The 22,578-nt window shown below is 42.4% G+C and overlaps 2 protein-coding genes across 4 annotated transcripts in view; both read right to left on the minus strand.

Annotated features, from left to right (window-relative positions):
* ino80 (INO80 complex ATPase subunit) overlaps window positions 1–15,711 on the minus strand; it is a 34,790-nt gene extending 19,079 nt beyond the window's left edge. The window contains exons 1-26 of one of the 3 annotated variants that reach the window (XM_070848763.1): window positions 15,631–15,711; window positions 14,179–14,229; window positions 13,573–13,764; window positions 13,227–13,378; window positions 13,001–13,068; window positions 12,622–12,768; window positions 12,406–12,526; window positions 12,066–12,271; window positions 11,879–11,932; window positions 11,527–11,730; window positions 11,205–11,409; window positions 10,615–10,682; window positions 10,313–10,534; window positions 9,846–9,926; window positions 9,323–9,418; window positions 8,423–8,482; window positions 8,016–8,158; window positions 7,369–7,453; window positions 7,005–7,122; window positions 6,716–6,801; window positions 5,093–5,260; window positions 4,687–4,820; window positions 4,248–4,315; window positions 3,921–4,014; window positions 3,377–3,593; window positions 547–687 (exon numbers count right to left, since the gene is read on the minus strand). In XM_070848763.1, coding sequence (XP_070704864.1) covers window positions 547–687; window positions 3,377–3,593; window positions 3,921–4,014; window positions 4,248–4,315; window positions 4,687–4,820; window positions 5,093–5,260; window positions 6,716–6,801; window positions 7,005–7,122; window positions 7,369–7,453; window positions 8,016–8,158; window positions 8,423–8,482; window positions 9,323–9,418; window positions 9,846–9,926; window positions 10,313–10,534; window positions 10,615–10,682; window positions 11,205–11,409; window positions 11,527–11,730; window positions 11,879–11,932; window positions 12,066–12,271; window positions 12,406–12,526; window positions 12,622–12,768; window positions 13,001–13,068; window positions 13,227–13,378; window positions 13,573–13,724 — 3,090 coding nt within the window. In that variant the 5' untranslated portion in view covers window positions 13,725–13,764; window positions 14,179–14,229; window positions 15,631–15,711. Of the gene's footprint in view, window positions 1–546; window positions 688–3,376; window positions 3,594–3,920; window positions 4,015–4,247; window positions 4,316–4,686; window positions 4,821–5,092; window positions 5,261–6,715; window positions 6,802–7,004; window positions 7,123–7,368; window positions 7,454–8,015; window positions 8,159–8,422; window positions 8,483–9,322; window positions 9,419–9,845; window positions 9,927–10,312; window positions 10,535–10,614; window positions 10,683–11,204; window positions 11,410–11,526; window positions 11,731–11,878; window positions 11,933–12,065; window positions 12,272–12,405; window positions 12,527–12,621; window positions 12,769–13,000; window positions 13,069–13,220; window positions 13,379–13,572; window positions 13,765–14,178; window positions 14,230–15,630 lie in introns of all 3 variants that reach the window. The other 2 variants (XM_070848761.1, XM_070848762.1) reach the window with 2 other exon arrangements.
* Window positions 15,712–16,521: 810 nt separating this feature from the next.
* vps18 (VPS18 core subunit of CORVET and HOPS complexes) lies at window positions 16,522–22,516 on the minus strand. Its single transcript, XM_070848765.1, has 9 exons — window positions 22,134–22,516; window positions 21,873–22,014; window positions 21,578–21,669; window positions 21,000–21,250; window positions 19,783–20,136; window positions 18,370–19,632; window positions 18,017–18,226; window positions 17,597–17,833; window positions 16,522–17,422 (listed from the first exon to the last, which is right to left on the minus strand). Exons 1-9 carry the CDS (start codon window positions 22,231–22,233, stop codon window positions 17,126–17,128), a joined length of 2,946 nt encoding a protein of 981 aa, XP_070704866.1. The 5' UTR covers window positions 22,234–22,516; the 3' UTR covers window positions 16,522–17,125.
* Window positions 22,517–22,578: the final 62 nt, after the last annotated feature.

Raw genomic sequence — 22,578 nt, forward strand, 5'->3', positions numbered from 1 at the left:
TGTTACATACATTTATGTTATTGCTTTTTCTCTACAACACATTTTTATTATTCAAAGAAAACCTCTGAGAAATTTACCGCTTGGAGATCTATACTAGAAAAAGAGAGAAAACCACTCCATGTTTTTATTTGGCTGGTTTCAATGAATCAGCAGGTTCTGTGTGGATGTTTGTGTGTGTGTGTATAGGACGAGGGCAAGAGGAAGCTGAACAACTGGTGAACAACCTGAGTAAGAAACCCTTTTTTAGAGGCTTTCTTTGTTTTAAATGCAGCTGGAGGGCACAGTGGTCACCCCCACACCACATCCACACACAGTCTCTCACACACACATTTTACAGATAAGGGTTGCTCATTGTTGAAAGCCTACAAAGGCAATGTGCTTCCCTCTTCCCCTTCCACGGCCACCCAAATGCTTGTCTGTCTTACAAGAGCCAGGACACACACAGACTGTCCACGCAAACACACAGAGGACTTGTTAGAGCACCTTTATCAGGCCACTTGCCACTCACACACTCTCTCTCTCACACACACACATATACATACATACCCTGGGCGTGGCAGCTAGTAGGAACTTGGGTGGCAGTGTGGGCTGGCAGGGCCGCAGCTTGGAGGTGGCAGAGTTTCGACTGTGGATAATCATGTCTGTGTGTCCCATCATTCCTGGTCTGAAGGCTGTGAACACCAGATCCTGAGACACACACACACACACACACAATCTACATTATTACTCCGTTTGATTAAGGTGAAAACTTCGCAATTACACTGATTATTTCTGAGTGCTAAAATGTATTAAAGTGTTAAAATCTCCTCATCCTCCTGCTGAACGGATTCCTGCTTCGATTTAAGGAAAGTGGGGAGATTAAAGAAATACTATCTGCAAATGATAGGAAATTTAAAAAAGACAAGCAGCAAAAACTAAGGGATGGTAAACAAATTGAAACCTACAGAGGTTACTGAGTGCAGCGCTTCAGTGTTTTATAAACTGCTCTGACAGTATATTTAAGTTTCACTGGCTGAATGCCTGAAATATTATATAAAGTGCCAGTTAAATGCTTAAAATGTTATGTAAAATATATGATTAAGCGGCTTATATGATTTTAGTTGCATATGTGACAGGATAATGTGGATGCCTGATCATGTAATCTAGTCTGCAAAGAATGGTTGGTTCAAGATGTGCATTATACATACATTTTGAGCAGAGGTTGATGCTGAAGGGATGATGAATAATTCAAGTATAATGCAGTGCTAGATGTTAAAAGGAATATATAAAGATTATGTGTAAGTTATTGTGTGCTGCCATAGAAATGGTGGATACACAGTGCCATCTAATGGCAGACTATAAAATGGCATCCTCTCTAGCCAGGCTCAGCTCACCATGGATCAGCGAGTATTCATTTCTCTACTTCATTGGATTTGATGGGCTAAAATATGCAACATCAAGCAACTTTTTCCACTTTGAGACACGCATACAATACATATCGAATGGCATACGTGTCGTATAATAAGCAATTACAGTAAGCATATAATACAAATGTCCAAAAAAAATTTTTTTAATATATTCCCAACATTGGCTGAAAGATGTGTTTCATATTGGGACTGACAGGGGGACAGAGCCCTGAGGCCACATGAATACAACATGTTAAGGAGGTATTCAGAGTTGCCTGGTTCTCTCAATTCCTCTACAGGAGCAGCAGGAAAGCTGACCACACTCTCAAATACGCAGCCAGAGAGAGATGAGCCAAGCAGAGAGAGAAAAGGCGCAGTGTGTCAGCTACACAAGGCTTCAAAAGAAAAATGAGGAGTTGAAAGAAGTTGCCGTAAACTGTGGGAGTGAGCAATTTCTGGAAGCTCAAGTGGGAGTCTGGGATCAGTAAGGTCATACAGTATACATGCAGTATTAGCTCTCCAGGTGTCTGTAGGTTTCTCTCTCTCTCTCTCTCTCTCATTTGAACTTTTTTCTTACATTTTTCTGCTCTATCATTCGTGAAGTTGCTCCAGGGGGAACCTAAGACACTAGGCAGCTGCCTGACCTAGTGGGATGAGGCCAAGAGAGGAAGAGGAGGATGGAATTACCCCGACAGCATTTTCCACCCAGCAAGCTAGGTTAGAATTGGTAGAGGATGGTAATTTGACACATTGGGGAACAGTTTTTTGGGTGAAAGATTTGATGGGATGTGTTTGTAGTTCTTTTTCAGCTCAGCAGAATGACTATGCAGCAGTAAGCTTGAAGTGCAGGCTGCAGCTGTTCACATTTTTTGTGCGTATTTGAACTGGCACCAACGCTTTGCACTCTCTCTGGGTCTCTTTCCCACTGATGAGTAGGTATATTGCCAAATAATACAGGAAATTATGGAAATATGTGCCGTCCTTGTGGTTCACAGCAAAAACCCCACACATATGACGGAATTCAAATGCAGTTGTAAAGAACTGTGGTGTGCTACATTCATCCTCACAGAAATGTATCTGACAATAGTTTGATGGAACAAAACAACACATCACTTATCTACAAATCTTACACTGTCTCCAATTAAGCAGCAGCTTTTGCCATCAAGCAAACCAACTCCAACTTCTGTTATGACCATCAGTGCCCTAAGAATCAGCTTTCCTGTAAGAATTACAGCCTCTGGGCCGCTGAGAGAGCAGCAGTCAGCCACACTGGTTTCATGTCACATAGAGCCGGATATCATCAGACCTCCCAAATGGATTTGAATCCATTTCAAAAGGTACCAATTTGATTTGCTTCAGTTCCATATTGTATTTATGTTGTAAAATCATATACTCTTTTATCTGTAATTGTCTTGTTTTTTATCTCTTATTTTATTATTGTCTAAGAGATACATATATGAGTTAAAAATGTGTGTTCTTTTGGGGAAACAATTTTTTTTGACAAAAATAATGTTAAAAACAGAAGAGTTCAATGTTGATGTGACACAGTCGGTACCTGTACCTGTCCTTGAAGAACAAGTATAAATGTTTTAGAATGCTGTTGGTGCTGATGTGTCTTAAGTCTCCTTTGAATGAACCAGTCCTGCTTTTTTTATCTTGAAAAGTGTAACGTTCCTCTACATGTCTGACAGTAGCGGTACAGACTAACGATGGTCTGCATGATGCACAGATGAGGAGAGATCGAGTGGGAGGGAGGACAGTGTTACTGGGTCACAGGGTTACAGAGAGATTGGGTTCCATACTGGATCCTGGAGGAGGGAGAGCAAGCTGTGTGGCCACCACTGACTGATTCTGTGGAAAATTGCAGCTTAACATGCACATGCCTTACTGCTGGAGTTTCACCTGTCTGTCACACCCACGTGTGCTGCAGATGGCTACGAAAGGGGCTCTTATACACAGCTTTCAGTCTGTGTGTCTTCTGCGTTTCTTACCTGTAGGACAGGGCTGGTATGTGTGTTTGGGAAAGTCGTGGGCCTGTTCAACCACAGAATTAGGTCCTTGCGAGACAGACACTTAGTCCTGGGTTGTGACCTCCCTCTGTCCCCCTCCAGGTCTCTGACTTCCCCCTGACACTCTTCTTCAAGGCAGAACAGGCGTTGATGGTGGAGCCGGTATGCAGCTTTGAGGGACAGAAAAAGGGCTAACCATCTATGAAAGAAACACACAGGAAAAGTTCAAATACAAAAAGAATTTTCATACAAAGACTTGATAAGAGTTCTGGTATCAGCCAACTTTATTGTGTAGTCACGCTGTTATTAATTATTAAACTTCCATTTTCTACAGGAAGTGCACAGCCGACTACAGCGTGGCTTTTCCAGAGCTGTTGAACATTTGATGTCTTGTTAAGAGACGTTTTGACAGCATGGACTCCTCTTGTTGAAGGGCAGTCTCTTTGCTCACAATCCCACTTACTTCACTTCTTCCGAACAAAGACAAAAAGAGTGACAGATCTGAAGATGGAAACTTAAAGCCCACCTTGCTAAGATGCCTTGCAGCATGAGATTTGACAGCTCAGCTGGTGAAACATCGATGAAGCGCAGGAAGGAGAAACAGCTTCCTTTGTCATCACCTGGAACAGTAGAAACAGAATAGAGAATGAAGAATATGAGACTAAACAAAGGAATAAACAAACACAGGAAGACTAGGCAGGAATGCTGGAAATATCAAAGGAGGAAGAGATTGAGTACTGGGGTGAAACTGAGGTTTGAACGTCACATGAAAGAGATCATCTCCGATGAGAAAACAAAGTCTTGCTTCTATAACTTTGTGTACGTCTGAAGTCAAAGCTTAATACGTGCTCACCTTTTCTGTGAAAAAGAGACTGCTGGATGTTACTTGGGGAGAAGGGAGACAACAGCACTTGAAGTAACCTGTGGAGGATGTAGAGACAGACAGAGTTACACCACTGAAAATGAGAAAAAGCAAAAAAGATCTGACTGGGTCTGATCCCAGTCCGACCCACAACATTTCACAGTATTACTGACTATAATTGAGATAATAGCCTTTAGTGGGTCCCAAATCAGCAAATGTGCACATGAACAAAGATTTGCTTGGAAAAATATACATTTGAGTGTTTTACACAGTAATTTCAAAAGTAAACCTAACCCTAATCAAAACAACTCTAGTAGAAATTTTGAGAGACCTGTTTTTCATTGGTTTTCGGGCATATTTGTCAAGATCAAGTGTGTCTGTGAGTGTATGTGTGTGAGTGTAGACACTGTATCTCTGTGGAATGACTTACTTGTTCTTGGCCTGGTTGTGTGCGTGGATGAGGCCATGGCGGTACAGGAACTTAGACATGATGTAGGGTTTGAGGGACATGTGGAAAGGGGAGCGTGTTTCCTGGCGCTCAAACAAGTCAGGGTGGTTACACACCTACACACAAGCAGACACAGAGAGCGTATTTAGAAAAAGGGGGAAATGAACCAGCACTACTCATACTTGTTCTGACGATTCATTGTTCAATTGTACATATACATTTTTATTCCCACTAATAAAGTGCAGTGCCGTTATTAGCAGTGGAGAGTTAAAATTGAATATCCACTGTAAAAACACAATAACATTTGTTTTTGACGAGACTTAAATTATTCCCTGTAAATCATTAGAACTAATAACTGAGAAAAGGACAAAGCCGGTGAAGCTGTTACCTTCCTGAACTGCATGACCAGGTTCATGAGGGACGAGGTGGTGCTGTGGGACTGCTGGGCCGTGCCCATGGAGGACTGCAGCAGATCCTCAATGGAGATCTTATTTCTCAGAGCCTGGTAGAGCAACCTCTGCCGGGACGTCAGCTGGCAGTAGGTCAGGATCTCAATCTGTAAAGGGAGAGTTAGCGCAAGTGTGTGTAAGAAGTCTTGAAACAATTAACATTCAGATACACACAAACCTGCCTGTAGAGGCCAAAGGAGGGAGCCGTTAAATCTGTGCTACTGAGGCATCATCATTACTATTATCTGTTTCTCTTAGTTGAGTAAAATAAAGAAAAAAGCTTACTGAAAAGTTCTTGAATGTGTAGTAGGATTTTGGATCCCTACAAATCAAAAATTTTACCTCACTGAAAGATTAGAACATAAAAACATGTTTTGCTTGGTCAATGACACTGTAAACTGTCTCTGTGGTTTTCTTGAATTAGTTTAGTGCAGTTCAGGGTTTAAAGAATGACGACTAAATTGCTGCAGTTGCCTCCAAGATAGAACAAATAGGAATAACTTGTAATATGACAACAGTGTGAAATGTTCTCAGTTGGACCTGATTTATAGAGTAAATCTGGCTGCAGGTATAGCTAGTGGTTACAGTAAATACAAATGATTCAGCATTACTGCTATGTAATACCTCCATTAGAACACACACAGCATTTTCACATGGGCTCAACAAAAAAGGAATTCATGGGTCCAGACTTCATGCCCAGCTTGACCCATATTTTTTAAACACACATCAAAATCTCTGGTTTTATCTCGTGTGTCGCGCTTTGACGAAAGCAGTGAAACTGAACAACAACAAACCGTAAAAACCCAACCGTGAACCACGAGTGAACTTCACCAGTTACTGTTGGCCTCAGCATGCTGACAAAACAAGAGAAACCAACAAGAGCGGAGAAGAAAAGGAAGTGGGCTGGCAGGACAGCATGTGGGTGCGAGGGAAGGTGAAAAAGACAGATGTGGGGGAGCGGTGAACTCTGTCTCTGTGTATCGAGACTCCCACAGCGTCTGAGTGAGTATGTGTGCGCCGTGTGTGACAGTGAGAGACCTCGAGTCCAGCAACTGTCAGGAGGATCTGCCAGCACAAGCATCACTCACAAGCTTATTACAACACTTTCTGTGTCACTGAGGTTTACAGGGAGACAAATGGTGCAGGAAGGGTGCAGGTTTGAACAGGAGAGGAACAAAGTAGGGTTGCATGGTATTGAAAAAATACAATATTGCATTTCTTTAATAGAATATTGTTACATAAAGAGTGATACGGTCTGACTTTTTCTGAAAAATACTGTTATCTGCATGTCTTTGAACAACATAATGGGAAAAAACTATTTTTTGAAAGTGCTCAGACTGATAAGTGAGATTTTACAATTTTGTCCAATATTACACCAGAATCTTACAGAAAACCCAAATCCCTTCTAGAGAGCTCAAAATACAGTAAAAACTGTTTTTTGTCAAATGAAACCTGAGGATTGCTATTACTTCAACGTCCAATTTTTTGTGCCCAATTAAACGTGCAGCCCTGAACAGGAAGCTTGGTTCAGCAAGCACAGAGAAGAAAGTTCGCTCCCCTACCTTGTCTGACAGCTCATTTTCCACATCCTTCTTGATTCTGCGCAGCATGAAGGGCTTAAGGATCATGTGCAGTCTGGAAAGTTGGTCTGAAACGCAAACATCAAACAATTAGCTACAGAACACGTCACATGCAACAGTAGGCAGGAATAAAAGTTCAATGTTGGCACACAAATGATAGAGTTTCCGTACAAATGAGATGAAAATGTTATGTTGTCGACTGGGAAACGGGAAGAAACTTGGACGAGCAGCTGAGAACATTTTTTTCCTCAGACCCAAGACTTGTACTCACTCTCATCGATGGCAGACTTGTTTTCAGCGTGGCTCTCGATGTCCTTGGAGAACCACTCGTTAAACTCTTCATGGGAATCAAACAATGTGGGCATGATGAAGTGCAGCAGGGCCCACAGCTGAGAGAAAATAATAACACACAGTCTTCAACAGTTTTGTCTTGTTGACATGGACACAAACATGCATAAACACCAATACACACGCACACACGCACACACACACGCACACACACACACACACACACACACACACACACACACACACACACACACACACACACACACACACACACACACACACACACACACACACACACACACAAACACACACAAACACACACACACACACACACACACACTCCTCACCTCAGCCATCGTGTTCTGGATGGGCGTCCCGGTGAGCAGCAGTCTGTTTCGACACTGGAACTGCAGAAGGATTTTCCACCGAACACTGAAAACACAAAAGGGAAACGGTTTGGTGCTCTAGTGCAACAACAACATAAATTTATAATCTTTATTCAACACTCCACTGACCTGTACTGTTAACATTGTAAGTTTATATTTCTCATTTCAAGATTCAAACTTGTCAAAGTTGTGGGGATGAACAAATATAGTTTTTCACAATTTTCTTACTATTTTTAGTTTTTGTTGATTTTCGAAAATGTTTTAGACAACAATATTGCTGCTCTGTATGATCTAGCCAATTTGTTGCAAACTGCATAACAGAGCTACATATAAGAACTACTTGGTTCTGTTCCTGTTAGCACAAGCAATACAAGACTATGTCAATACAAGAAAGTGAATGGTGTTTTTATCAGCTGAAGCTCAAGGATTAATCTTGGGAAAACTAATGAGTCAATCTATAGAATTATGAGCAACTTCTGCAAAAAAATCTATAAAAGTATTTTATACTGGTCCTCTGTATCAACACAATTATCAAGTATAATAAATCAAGAGTATCGATATTGACACTTGGGGAATACAGTGTTACACAGCCACTGTGATCATTTTACCTGGTGCTGCTTTTCAGTGCCTGGGCCTCGTCCAGAACCATGTACTGCCACTTGACCCTCTGGAAATACTTGACGTCCTGGACCACAAGCTGGTAGCTTGTGATCACCACGTGGAATGGTGCATTTTGTGTGTAAAGGGTTTTCTATTGAAACATAAGTAGAGAAGGAGTTATAGACCAGAAGAAAAAAAAAAAGTAAGTGCAGCATTTTTGAACCAAACAATACAATAAAGAATTTCATAGAATTGTATCTTTACGACTCTAAATTATCTTTATCATTTCTTTCTAACTGCCTCTTGCCCAAAGTCAGCTGGGATTGGCTCCAGCCCCCACTGTGACCCTGAAGGATAAGCAGTATAGACAACGGGTGGATGGATGGATGGATGGATGGATAGATTTCTTTCTTACCTGGCTCCAAAATTTCCGAATCACCTTGCGATCATGAGGATTCCCCCAGTATGGCAACACCTGACAGACAAATCAGAAACACTCAAAACTCAGCAGCACTTGTGTGTGAATACATTTCACCAAATCTATATTCAAACTTTTCCAAAACACTGACATTTACTCTGGGCAATGTAAGAAAAACAGAGCAACAGTGATGTTTCCAGAGTAAACATTCAGGCATAGCATCACGTATGAATCACTGTTTCAGTTGTTGAGTTGTTGATGTAAAATGTGATGTGAAAAGATTTACACATCGTTGCATCACTCAACACACGCTGGTATGCCATTGTTTTCAGGCAGTCTTGCTCTGAGTGTTCAGGAAGCTTATCTTCAAATTCTGTAATAGGGTCTTTTCACACCTCATTAGCAAAACAGACTGGAATTGATTTATTTTGAAATTCGAAGAGAAAATGGGCATAGTTGAGTGTTGAGCACGACATTGAGTTATGCATAATATTGTGTGGGGGGGGGTCTGTGTGGTTCTGTACACAAGTATAGCTGACATGATGTGTTTGATAAATGATTATTTAACATTCAGGAATGCACACAGCCTGTCAGAGGCCAGTAAAAAAAAAACTGCAGAAACTCAAAAATAAAACTAGTAACAGCTTTGGAGTCGTGTTAAAACAGGCAATACTACAAATGGCCTTGTGCAATACTGCCCCCTAATGAGTAGTTGTAGACATGCCTGCAGCATCCTCATTAGCTCTCAGTTGTTTGACAGAAGAGCACCACATCACTGGGTTCATTTAAGGAGTGAAAAAGACTAAAAGAGAACAGTAGAGATGAGGATGCCAGGATTCTCTGCAGACATGTTTTTGCAGGTGTTTCCACTGACATGGCTACGTCATGGATTCTCACCTTGAATTTGGGCACAAAGCGGGTGAACTCCTGGTGCCAGTTGTTGAGCGTCGATGCAGGGGAGATGATCAGGAACGGACCCCAGATGTTGTCTCTCTGTGCAAGAATAGAGAAGTGAAAGCATCGTCATCGTTGGCCACAACATGTGGCCTTTGTATGTGGATGTGTGAGCACCCAATAACAGGAAGCCGTGAAGCCGCCAGTGAGAGTTCAATTCTGAAAAGCACTCATTTCCCCAAAATTCCACTGTTTTTCTCCTTTAGGTGTTAGGAGACCAAGTGATCTAAGGAGCTGACAAATCAGCAGCTCACAACAATGAAATAAGTCATGTGAGTCATTCAATGAAATATTCTGGCACCTGCAAACGGCAGAACCAGAAACAAGGGACTCTTGAAAGGATGCAGGTGCACAAAGACGCTGGATGTTAGAGGTCTCCATAAGTCAAAGAGACAATTGAATATTCCACAAAGCTTTTTGGAAGTGTTTGGCAAAAGAAACCCTTTGGAGTGGTGCTCTCTCTCACCTCGGCCAGGTGTGCCAACAGGGCAATACTTTGGACTGTCTTTCCCAGTCCCATCTCATCTGCCAGGATTCCATTGATTCCCTGCAAAGAGAGAAGAAAACAATGGAGTAAATAAATCATTCAATGACTACAAATATATACATAATAATATGAAATCAGCGATGCCAAAAAACACTCTGCAATGACCGTGAAACCAAAAAAAACTCAAGGTTATTCTAATGTCATTATACTATAAAAGCCTTTAAAAAACATTAGTATTGAACTCCCTTAACAATTCATATATTTGGCCAAGAAATAAGCAGATATAAATGTTAGATTGCAAACATATGTGCACCATAACAGGCCAACTGTAAGGGCTGAGAGAAACATTGAGCATTACAAAGAATATTGCCATAAATCAAAGACCCTCAAAAATCTCTCTTTGCAAATCCAGACAGGTCTCTAATGTCAGAGGCAGACGTGGGTACCTGTTCATAAAGGTTGGCCAGCCAGTTCATGCCCTTGAGTTGGTAACCTTTGAGTTTGCCGTTGAAGATGGTGGGCTGTGGAATGTCTTCACCTGCATGGATGGATGGGTTGGAAAGGCTGTAGCTCTCTCCAAACCCAGAGCTAGCGCCTGAGGATGAGCCACAAGCTGCATGCAGCGACGCACAGCGACTGTCCTTAGCCTCCTCATCAAACATTCGCGTCTACAGGGAGAGATTTGGAGGTTAGCACGGTATAGACAGGCCAGTGTGAGAGTGGGAGGGGTGTGCATGCATCAGCTTACTCTCTCTTGATGAATCTGGTAGGCTTCTTTGGCATTCCTCAAGGCCTGGGACTTGTAGTGTTCGCTATCTGAAATCGCATTTGATCAACTTGTGTTTAGAATAAAAGAATCCAGTTCAATCCAACAAATCTGACCAAAAACACAGCAAAGAAAAAAATGAAATGAAATAGAAATAAAAATTTCTAATTAATCAGAAAATTAAATGTAGAGTATCATCATTGGGAAACACAAGATTTTCCATTGGTAGCAATAACTGATTTGCTGGTTGACAAACAATGGCCCAGAAATGACCTGCTTCATGTTATTATTGGTTCACTGCACAAACGTCCCTATTGCAACAACACATTAAAACTGTGGGGAGGCAAAAACATGAAATATGATCTACAGATGGAAAAGAGACTAAAGAGGAAATAAATATAACGATAACTGGTGCATTTGGCATTTATTTTGATACTGATATATTTTAGGATACTTGCTTAACAGATCCTCAAGGGGACTTAAAATAAACAGATGTTAACATCAATATTAAGTTTCAGTCACTGACAGACTCCACTTCAGTGACAAAATAAACTTGACTAAGACGATCATACCATAGTCCTCCTGTCCCATGTTGACCATTACTCCTCCTCCAATGTCAATCTGTCTCTGTGCCGCAGTGTCTTCCAGCTTTCTCAGAATTTCCTCCTGCGCTGTATCTCCCTCTGGATCCCCCATGCTGGCTTTACCGCTCATGAAATGAGCATACAGCTCCGTCTGGGTGATTAGGAAATTCAGTTTACGCTGCTGACGCTTGGCCTGCGAGAGACAGAGAAAAGTAGAGAAAAAAAATGTTTAGAAACTTATGTTTATGCAAATATTTCAACAGAAACAAAATGAAGCACCTCTGCAGACAAAAATTTCCATTCCACCTACTTCTCTCATCTCTTCATCCAGTTTGCGTTGCTCCAGGGCCTCCTTCTCGGCTCTCTTCCTGTGCTCCTTCTCCACTTTGTCGTATTTCTTCCAGTAAAGCATCATCTCCTTGGTGAGGCGGCGAGCGCGGGGTAACGTCTCCTTACAGTTCTTCTGCGCCTGGATAGCTGCACGCCGAACCTCTCTCATGCACTGATGAGCCAACTGGCACAAACAAAACAGATGTTCAATGTTACAATGCACTTAGTTTACAAGAAACCAAGTATATTTGGCAAAATTCTTTTACAGTATTTCAAAATAAAACCCTTAAAAGTTCATGTTAACAACACAGCAGCGTGTCCACTTTACTTACCTTTTTAGCATTGGTCAATACTAAGTTCTTAGCAGAGGTCTTCTGCTTGAAAGACTGTAAAACGGGTATAAACAATATAATTAGGACAAATGCCCCTTAAAAATGTAACTGAACATTTCATCAAAAAACTGAAAATACACAAGCATTGACTTTTGAGCATCTTTTTATCAGCGTCAAGCATACTAACCTTGGGGATCTCCTTTTTGGCAATGGTAAGCCAGACCTTACGTCTGCGTGCATTCAGTTGCTCAATGGTGAGATGTTTCTTCTTCACCATGGGCAGCGGAGCATCATGGGAAAACTTTGCGAAGACCTTAGTGATATAAGGACGCCCCTCGTCCAGAAAATCTCCCTCTCCCCGTTTCTTCTTTTTCTTCACCTTTTTCAGTTTGGCTGTAAAAAAGCATGTGAATGATCAATTTGAAATCTTGTCATCTATTCCAGTAATTATTCAGCTTTTTTTGCCTTGTGCCCTTTAAATAATTACAATCCTGACAGATTCCAGAGATTACTTTCTTGTTCCTTACCCTTGAATTTCTTCTCATCTTTGATTTTCTTCTTCTTTGGACCCAGCAGGTGTCGCTGTTGCTCGTAGAAGGGGTCATGAGTGGAGAGGAGTCCAGTGCTGTAATACTGATATTGGTGAAGCTGCAGGAAAATACAGTGAAGACATTACAAAAACATATGTTAAAGGGATTCTCAGTGTTACTAGGCAATGTATTTATGTGTGTGTGAGTTTGTACCTCCCGGTCAGAGTGGAACTTGCTCTGATGCTGCCTGGTGAAGCGATGTAGCCTCAGCATGTCATGCAGCTCCTCCCGAGACAAACTGAAGTCAGAGTCATCGGAGTCTGTATCTGAATCTGTGGTGTCGTCGCTCAACAGGATACTCTGCAGGAGACAGACGAGGAACATGGTAAAAACAAGCTGAGGGTGTGCATACGTATATTTATATAGTTCATGTGGTGAGTGAAATGCACATGAGGGCACAGAGAGGGACAACATCGGTAGGAGGCCTCCAACTAATGTGCATTATCGATTCATTCATTAGTTATTTGTGTAATCTATTAATCAAATTAATGCTTACATTTGTGGTACAATTTAAGATATATCTTTAAAATACCTTGAGCCATTTCCTGTTCTTCTTCAGCTTGGAGAAATTATATAAGCTAGTTTTATCCGCCTTTTGGTCTGTGGAGTTTACAGGCAGAGAAAAAAAACATCACATGATATAAACGCGCATGAGCGTTATATTCATTAACAGTTAAATGACAGCAGAGAGGGTGTGCTTGTGTAGTAATACGTGAACAACAGAGATATTAGTGTTTCTGTATGCATCTTACCTTTACCTTGCTGCAGAACTCCATTGAGGGGCCTCCCCTCTGCCAAACCATCGCTTTGCTCACACGACTCACTCTTCACTGTCAAAGCTGGATGCTGAGTGGTGGAGTCCAGGGAGAGCCCTGTCCCCAGTGCACCATCACTGTCATCACTGTCATCACTAGAACAGGAGAAACATACAGCTGTGAATGTTTCCCCATGATGACAAAATTGCATTTATAGCACTAATTTCTACATCCAAGTATGAGCCATCTTTAAACTACAGCACCCACTGAACCTAGAGTGTGCTCCGGAACGAACCTGAGTCTCAAGGCAAAAAGGTGTGCATCCACCCACATTTCACTTTGCCTGTACCTGGTTATGTCTCTGTTGAAGATGGCAGCAGTCTGCCGTAGGAAACTGTCCAATCTCAGGGATCTTTCCAAGCGCTGCAGGTAGAGAGGTTTAGCCAGGCCAGAGCTCCCTGATGTCCCAACCTCCAGCCGGCCACTCTGCCCTGACGCCATGCAGCACAGACACCTCTGCCCAACAGGGCAGCAACTTTTACTGAAGTCAGAGGAGATAAAAAAAAAAAGGAAAGGATGGGCAGATGGCTCAAGGTCAGAATAAGCAGCACAGGACACCGCTAACTATGGGAGGAGTAAGGCTCTGCCTCTGCTGTTTGATTGTAATTCTACCTAAATCATAACAAAAACTGGAGGCATGAGGGTTCAAAATACGTGCAGGATTTGTAACTGGCTCATGAGAAGTTCATAAGCAGTTGCTTAGACTTCAGCCTTCATCTTCCCAATCCAGATTCATTTCCCCAGCTGGTCTGGCATGTGAGAGAACTGGTTCAACATTTTAACAAGCTGGCTATTTAATCCAAATATCAAACTACTCTACTGCAATGGCTGGGCATGCAGTATGGTACCAGCACATGGTTCACTGTGCAAAATAGTGTATAAACAGTGGGCCTACCTTCTCACTAAGAGATGCCATTATTCTTGATTCCAAGATTAACGAAAACCCCTACAAGACAAGAAAACCACACAGACACATAATTATAGTGTTTCTTTTTATGGGGACATAGGACTATTTCACATGTTGTGTTCCGTCTGTAGGGAGTTAGTTTTATTGTGCAATACTGACAATGGGAGTTCTCATGATATGAGTGCTCATGATTTTGCTCCAGGAACTTATTTGAATAGGTTCTGATCTAAAGAAACAGACAGACCTTGCAGTTCTGCTGTTTTTTTTTTTGTTTTTTTTACTTATATACGATTTTCTATCAGGTTCTTAATGTAAAAAAAAAAAAAAAAAAAAAAAGATGAAACTGTCGTGGCTGGATAATTATTTTAATTAAGAGGTGTTTGCTCCTTGTCTGTATAACAGACGGTACTACATACTATTATCATGTCAATTAAAAAGGTCAGACTATACTATAACTAAAATGCGACTTAGCCAAGTATAACTGTACTGTTTAAGTTATGTTTTTACTTAATTTCTGTGTGTCAACAGATTGTTTTGACAGTGAGGATTGTATGCTAAACTTCACTCAGTGGTCCAATGTAATTACAACTCATTACATATTCACTTCACTTTCTATGACAAGTTCCCTGCCTTGTGTGTGGGAAGGATATAAGAGCTAAAGCCAAGCAAGCGTGTGCTCCTCTTTTTAAAACGAAGGGGAACTAACAGCTGTGTTACCCTAAATAATATTTTTCTTCCTTTGACATCGCCTCGTTGTGTTGTGGTTAGCTAGCTAGCATACCCAAGCTAGCGTTAGCCAGGGGTTGCTAGCTAACCTTGGATTGTGCACTGGGGAGTAGCTTGCCAGCTAACGCCCGTTAGCTGCCGTGCTATGTGAGAGCACAAGCAGCATTGCCGCTGATCAATGATAGTAACGTTACAGGGTCAATGTGCTGGCTTACACACACACATACACACACACACACACACTGACAGCTTACTACTTAAACCACATTAAATACATCAATTAGCAAAGGGAGCTTTTCCCCTAAACATCCAGCCCTTCTTACTTGACGACTGCCTCCTTGCTAATATCTCTTGTCTAATGTAGCTTTTCATCTGAGACGTTAGCTTCAAATACTAAGGCGTTTTGACACAGACGTCCTCTCACACCATTAATATGAAGTATTCAAATCGGTTCTGTCTCTTTAAGGCCACCACCTCCCTGCCTTAACAATGTATTAAGATATGATATTAGTATAATGGCGATTCTTTAACAGGCTAGTCGCGGTGCAGCGACAGCAAGGCCCTCCGCCCGCGCCTCTCGTACCCTTGCTGCGGCCAAGAGCGGGGACTCGGTTGCCTGGTGAACGAATGATCCCCATGTTTTAATTCTTTCTCCCTCCCGGCCATCTTCCCCCATTGCTCCTTCGCCATAACAACCACCATGGAGTCTCTCACCTCGGCCCCGTGTCCCCCTTTCCGCCTCTCTCTTCGCTGCTGCCGACTCTCTGTTCCCTGACTCCAAAATGGCGGTTTGAGGTGCCGAGCGAGTCTGTGAGCTTTGAGTCGGCAGCAACAGCAGAGAGGCGGCCACTTTCTGTTACTGAGAGAGTGGAGACACGACGCCATGGCGAGGGTACAGCAAGGAGCAGGCATTATAATCAATCTCAGAGAGAAGGACGCTCGTCTGTCGATGTCTCGGAGGGCATGACTGTGGCAAGAAATCTAGAAGCATCTGTCGCTATTAAAGTGAGGTACATATCCACAATGTTCGCTGTTTTTTGGCCGTATATACGCAACAAATACAAACTTATCGATGGATTTCCGATGTCGATTAATAGCGTCTGGCCAATGCGAAGTTTGCCGAGCTACGTCTTACGTCATCAGAAGGGAACTCCGTTTTAGGTATGATGAGACAGTTGGATGCCCACAATATAATGTGACTATGATAAAAAATTATACTCTGATGTTAAGTCATGGCAGTGAACTCCAGAAATAATTAAAAAAATATATATAATTATGTTTGTATATAAATGTATGATCATTTAGTTCTTTATAATGATTATTGTGGTTCACATGAAATTTTCATCATGGGGCCGGCAGGGATCCCAATAATGAAGCTTACTGTCACAGTGGCCTAAACTCATCCAGTTAGACCACAGCTTACACCCAAAACATACATATTTCCAGTTACACATTTCTGTCTAATGCTGCTTCAGCATGGTCTTGTCCATGTCCTGCCTCAGCTCCCAGATGAGTTGATTTTCTTGCACTCTTTCAGCGATCTGTAGATTCTCCCCAGAAGAACTGTGATGAAGGATAATTCACTCAGTACAGCTGATCATTTGTTAAATATTTATTACACTTTGAACCAGAATAGTAAATCCATCAGTATGGACATGGTATAATGTGCCACAATTGAACTGCAAAACAGTGAACATATGAATTAACAGTTTATTAATCGGCCCCACGTTAACAGTTAAACAGACACGGGGCAGCAGAGTTGAGTGGTTGCACTGAGCTACTGAATCACAGATATTGTCTAAGTGCAAGTAATGTTTCCAACAGATTAAACAAGTGCATTACCTAATATTCTTAATACATGTATAGTGCAGTAATACCTGATTGTAGCTTTTGAATATTTTTCTACCCTTGTAATCAGGCACATTGTATGCACTGTACAGTCCGGGAAATATTTTACATCACGATGTCTACCTTTTAGTACACGCTCCCATACAAAGTGCAAAGGTCTTTAAATCAGCTTCAAATGCTGCCAACAAAATAAGCATATTCTGTAGAGAACAACTGAAGGTGATACAATTTTCAGTAGTAGGCACTACCAACAGGCAATCAGGTGAATGTCTGTATCCACTGAATGGGTCAGTCCTACAGATGGTGCAGTTTCATGGTGGGCTGTCACGTCCTTTCACACTGAGAGAAGAGGAGGTCTCGTTCATAGCCAGCTGGATTTCTCCTCCTCAAATTTCTTCGGATCGATGAAAGGCTTGTCGATGGACTTAATCATCAATTCGCCGCAGTACACGCATTCAGACGCAATGATGTCATCAATGTCTGATTTTATTTGTTCGCGGCTTGTGCCGGCGTTGCCCTTTCCCAGGCTGGAAGTGTCTCCTTCGTCCTTGGGCACCGGGCGGTGGCGTGACTTGGACGATTGTGTGGTTGCAGCCAGCTTTTTCTGCAGCTCCTCCAGACGACTCTGCTTAAAGACGGCTAGGTGAGGGGTCACTTCCTAGAGAGTAGAAAAAACAACAAGGACACATGAGAATAATTACTACATGAACGTTCCATCTTTGTAATGTGTGATGTGAGGCAAGTTTCAAACAATGTGATTTTTTAATGAAGTAGTTGTTAACCTAATTAAAGAAAAGTCAAAGAGAAAGTCAAAGCAGCCTTGGAAAGTTACCTGGAAAAGGCAGTCGTAGTGGAACATGTGTCCACACAGGAACAGATAGAAGGGCCTGTTGAGCAATGGAAAGTCACAAGCAGCACACTTTTCATGGGAATCCACCACACCATACTTGTTCCTCATCTCCTGGATGTCTTCTCTGATGCGTTTAGCGCTCTCTGTGGCCTCCTCCATTTCTTGTTTCAGCTCCTCGATGTGTTTGTTGTACTCCTCCAGGGAGCTGCAGATAGCCTCCTTAGGAACCATAATAAACAGAGGATAAAAGTACATTAGTACAAAGTAATAAACTGTATTTCATGTTTGTATGTTTCATCTCTACAATCAACAAAATGAATACATTTATTTGACTGTATTTTTTAATATTATTAATATAATATTCTATATTATATTAATATATTTTTATACTTTGTTACAAACCTTAAAATGGTCAATGGTGACAAAGTCTGGGAAGAAGGGCAGGATGTCTTCAATCTTGAGCAGGTTGCAGCTGGACAGACAGTTCATGGCTTTCTTCACATCCTTTTCCTCCTGCACCACATGCCGGGCGATCTTCAGCCAAAGCTTTTTCCTGAGCTCCTCGTCATCCTCAGGCAGATCTGCACATGACTTGGCCAAGTCTACATCTACCTATGGGCGATAAATACATTGTAAGATTTTGCAATAATCTGGATAATTAGTTATAAAATTATAAAATTTAGTATTATAAAAAGATCCCGTGGTTGCATGATTTAGGTGTTTCATGACTCTAGTATTAAACATGTATCACTTACTTGTAAAGCAAGATCCACTGCCTCCTCATACAGTTCCATTATCCTGTAGACCAGGACACAGGCCCGCAGGTAGCCATGTTCTGCACACAGCCTGAGGGCGTACTTTAAGTCATAGTGGATCTCTGAGGCGTGTGTGCCTGCCTGCGCTAGATACAACAGCAGAGAGTCCGACTTATACTTGGCGTAGAGCGAGAGCAGGTAGTTATGGATGGCCTCCTCTGTCACATTCAACTCGTACACGCAGAACTCCATGTAACGGATGGTTTCATTGATCTGCTGGGTGCTGCCCATCTGGCTGTAGTTCATCAGAGCTGGAATGAGCTTCTTTGGGTCCAGCCGTTTTCCCATCTGAATCCACGCATCTACCACTTTTATGGGAATATGCTGCATGAGGACGGGGGAGAACTTGTAGAATAGCTTCTGATCACAATGCTTGGAGAGCACATCCAGAGCGGCACTGTAGTCGTCATGTTGGCAGTAGTGGGATATCACTCTCTCGTAGTCCTGCATGACGACTGAGAAGTAAACCATGTCGTCCACGTTGCCGTGGCTGGCCAGCAGGTCGTAGATGGTGCTGCGGTTGTTGAAAAGGCACTCCTTATGTTTAGAGTTGCTGAGGAAGTGGCGAAACTCGTCACGGGTCTCCTGGAAGATGATGCTGTTGCCATCACTCTCCAGCTGGCCAAGCCGGTTTAGGTAGAGCTCAGCTAGCCAGGTGACTAGCAAGGTGATCTGCGTTCTCTCATTCTGCTTCAAATTATTTAGTTTCTTCAGTAAGAACTCCTTTAGGGCTTCCTCTTGTTTGGCTTCAATGAACTTGAGGGCAATCTCTTCAAAGTAGTTCTGTGTCAGCGCGTAGCATTTAGCACTCTCAAGGTACCGCTTGTTCTGGAAGCAGTGCTCAGCCTCCTTGGCCAGCACCATGTCCATACACTCTGGCCTTTCACGGCAGTACTCCTTGGCCAGATCAAATTTATTCATGCTCATGTACATCTGCCAGACATCCCTGGCCTCGCGCTGGACGTGGTACCGGAAAACTGCCCGCTCAGTGTAGATCCACACCAACCCACCAACTGGGTCCTTGATCATCTTCTTAAGGGTGCCAAATTTATCAGGGAACACATCCTCATATACCACCTGTCCATTCAGAGTGCAGATGGCCTTGACTCGGTCATGGAGCAGCAGCAGGAAGTGGAACTGTGTCAGGACAATGGAGATGGGCTTGTTGACACTGAGGTCTATGTCTGGAGTGTACTCCCAAACCTGTTGGAATGCACGGAAGGAAATATGGAGTGAAGTGTGTGAAACATTAATATGAAGAGAACAAATGTGGAAAGATGCGTTAGTTTGAGCAGCTGAAGAACAAGACCTATTAAAAGAAAAACATTTTCACACACACACACTAATATTTACCTGCACATCACTCAGCAGGGAATCAGGTCTGACATAGTCCAGCTGACCATACAGAACTCCATTACCCATCATCCAGGCGAACGCCTTAGGGGAGCTGCGAAGCTTCGATGTGTAGAAGGTAATCTCACTGTAGCCCATGTTGGCTGGGAATTCTCGGAAACTGGGCAGCAGGTCCTGGTTCTGGCTGAAGATGGAGCTGAAGCCTTGCTGCTCTGACCCCTCGGCCACCTTACCCACAAACTGGAACAGGCGTTTGCGGGTGGTGGCGATGATGAAGTACTTGTTCTCCAGGCCCCGCTCCACCTCCAGGCAGCAGACCGGTGCAGGCTTCCCATCTTCCTCCAGGGAATGGACCTGTCTCAGGTAGAGATGATGTTATTGTTTTGCTACACACCATAAGGAAGAAGGAAAATATATAGGTCAGTATTTTCTAATGTTTTTGGTTATAGTTATATGGACAAACCTAATAAAACCATATATATATACAAAATATATAGAGATATATAGACAAAATGTACATTTATTATGTACCTTCAGATATTGTTCTATTTAGAACATTTTTAACAATTTGTGTAAACATGTGTATTGAAACTGGAAAACACATACTAAACACCATACATAGCAGATGATGACAAGGAGTGTCCCCGACTGAGAGTTTTCAGTTGAATATTTTCTGATTTTAAAAAAAAGAGAGCGGTCAGGTCATGCAGCGATGCCTGAATCATGTGTAGGGGCAGGCTTCTGCACTGTCCATAGTACTGAACAGAGCAAAGATTAACAGACAGGCAGGCAGAAGGAGAAAACAAGCCACCCACAGTTTTCCCAGCTGAAAACGCCAAGTGCTCCTCTGTAAAATGCACAGCGCTTTGGATGCACAGCGCTTTTTGATTTGAGAAAAGGCTCTGGTTGCTATGATACGGAATATCAATGGAAGTAGAAATGTAGAGTACTTGCTCTGCTTTATTTTTAGTGTTGATACCATGGTAGTCCAGGAATGTCATCTGGGACAGACATGACCAGCAGTATTCAATTCTCAAGCAATTCTAGGTAAGATTAAACATTCAGCACCCCCATACAGCCCAAATGAAATAATCATCGTTTCATAACCTTAGTTTTATGTAACTGTGACATTGCAGACAATTCAGGCTCCTTAGATCGAATCGCTAAATAGTTGACTATTCTGGGTCACCTCTAATGATCACACATCATCCTCTGACCTGTCTGAAGTATTGATCTGGATTGGTGTTGAACAGGCTGCCCTCAGTTGCAGAGATCTCAGCCTCAAAGATGATGCCTTGACTGGTGCCAACCAGGATTGGTCCTGTGTTGGTCTCATTGCCCAGCAGCTTGTTCCAGCCTACGCTCTCGATGAGGTGGCCTCTCCAGCGGGACAGACTGCGCACCTTCTGTGTGTTCCTGTTGAGGTACAGACACTCGCTGGTGTTCAGGCTGATCAGCAGATGGGAGCCTGCAGTAGTAAAACATGGAGGAGAAAATAGCTGCTCTTGTGATTCAGTCATAAACATCGTTTCAGGGCTTGTGGTGTTCCTACAGTCTTTGGGACATTTTTATTTTTGGTCACATAAAAATGTCCCAATTGTCCCATGTTGTTGTACCTCATGAGTTACAACAGAACACCGGCTAAGAAATGGTTTACCTTTAATATACATTTATTTGCTGATAATACCATGATAGAGGGCAGACTCACAGGAAGTCTCATCAAAATAATCTGTAATTTGACATATGGGCAATATTTTCAAGCAAATATCTGAATAAGCATTGTGGTTTTTCTCACCAGAGGGGTCCAGGAACAGTTTGTGGACTTTACTTTCATCTTTCCTTCCTAATTCAATCTGATTTAGCTGATCTGGCTTGGCCAGGTCAATCCTGTACAGATCACAACATTAATCATTAGTATCAGCAGCTGCAAGAACAACTCTTTTAGCAAGCTCCAATAAACAAAAGCAAACGAGCACTAATCACGGTGAAGAGCAGCCATTAATCAGAACTAATCCAATCGAAGCCAGATAAACACCAGTGACCATAAAACACAGATGCTGTTTTCAGATGCTTATGATGGTGTCATTTGCCTCAGCAGGGTGTCCTTTCCCAGACTCATGCACAGCTGATTGTTGCAGACTGCAAGATGGTTTATCTTCTCAGGCGGTGTGAAGTCAATCCTCTGCTTGTTGAATATCGGCTTCTCTTCTTCAAGTCTCACGTTCACAAACCCTAATGTTAGCAAGTAAAGCATGTCAGTGCCAACAAAATGACTGCAACATTTAAATGTGATTTATCATTCCTCAATAATAATTCTAATAACGCTATAGCATTCATGCAGCATCTCCTACCTGAATGTGTTATACCGATGTTGGTTGACAGGCGGCTGTGCTGTTGCGCACTTTGCCTGGTGTTTTGCGAATCCTCGTACTCGTCAAGAATTGAAGCCATGGCTGAAAGCACCTTATTTCACTTCCTGTAAATAAATTCACTACAGATAAAACAGACTGGCGACGACAACCCTAGTTCGACATGGCTAAACGGCTATACTAGCTAGCTATCACAACCACCACCCGTTAAGGACACAACAGCGTAACTAACTTCCTGTTTCCGCATGCGTCCAAACCGAGAAGAAAGATATAGAAATGTAATGTTTTACGCGGCGGTTAACGTAGGGATATACGAAATTTCAATCATTCAAGCTATCAGCTAGCTTAGCTTCCGACTACACAACACAGGGTGGACCCGGAGAATCAGGTGACACGCGGAGTCATGTGATCACATTTGATGTAGTGC

Source organism: Pempheris klunzingeri, chromosome 18 (genome assembly GCF_042242105.1).
Source record: "Pempheris klunzingeri isolate RE-2024b chromosome 18, fPemKlu1.hap1, whole genome shotgun sequence".
Taxonomy (NCBI): Eukaryota; Metazoa; Chordata; class Actinopteri; order Acropomatiformes; family Pempheridae; genus Pempheris; species Pempheris klunzingeri.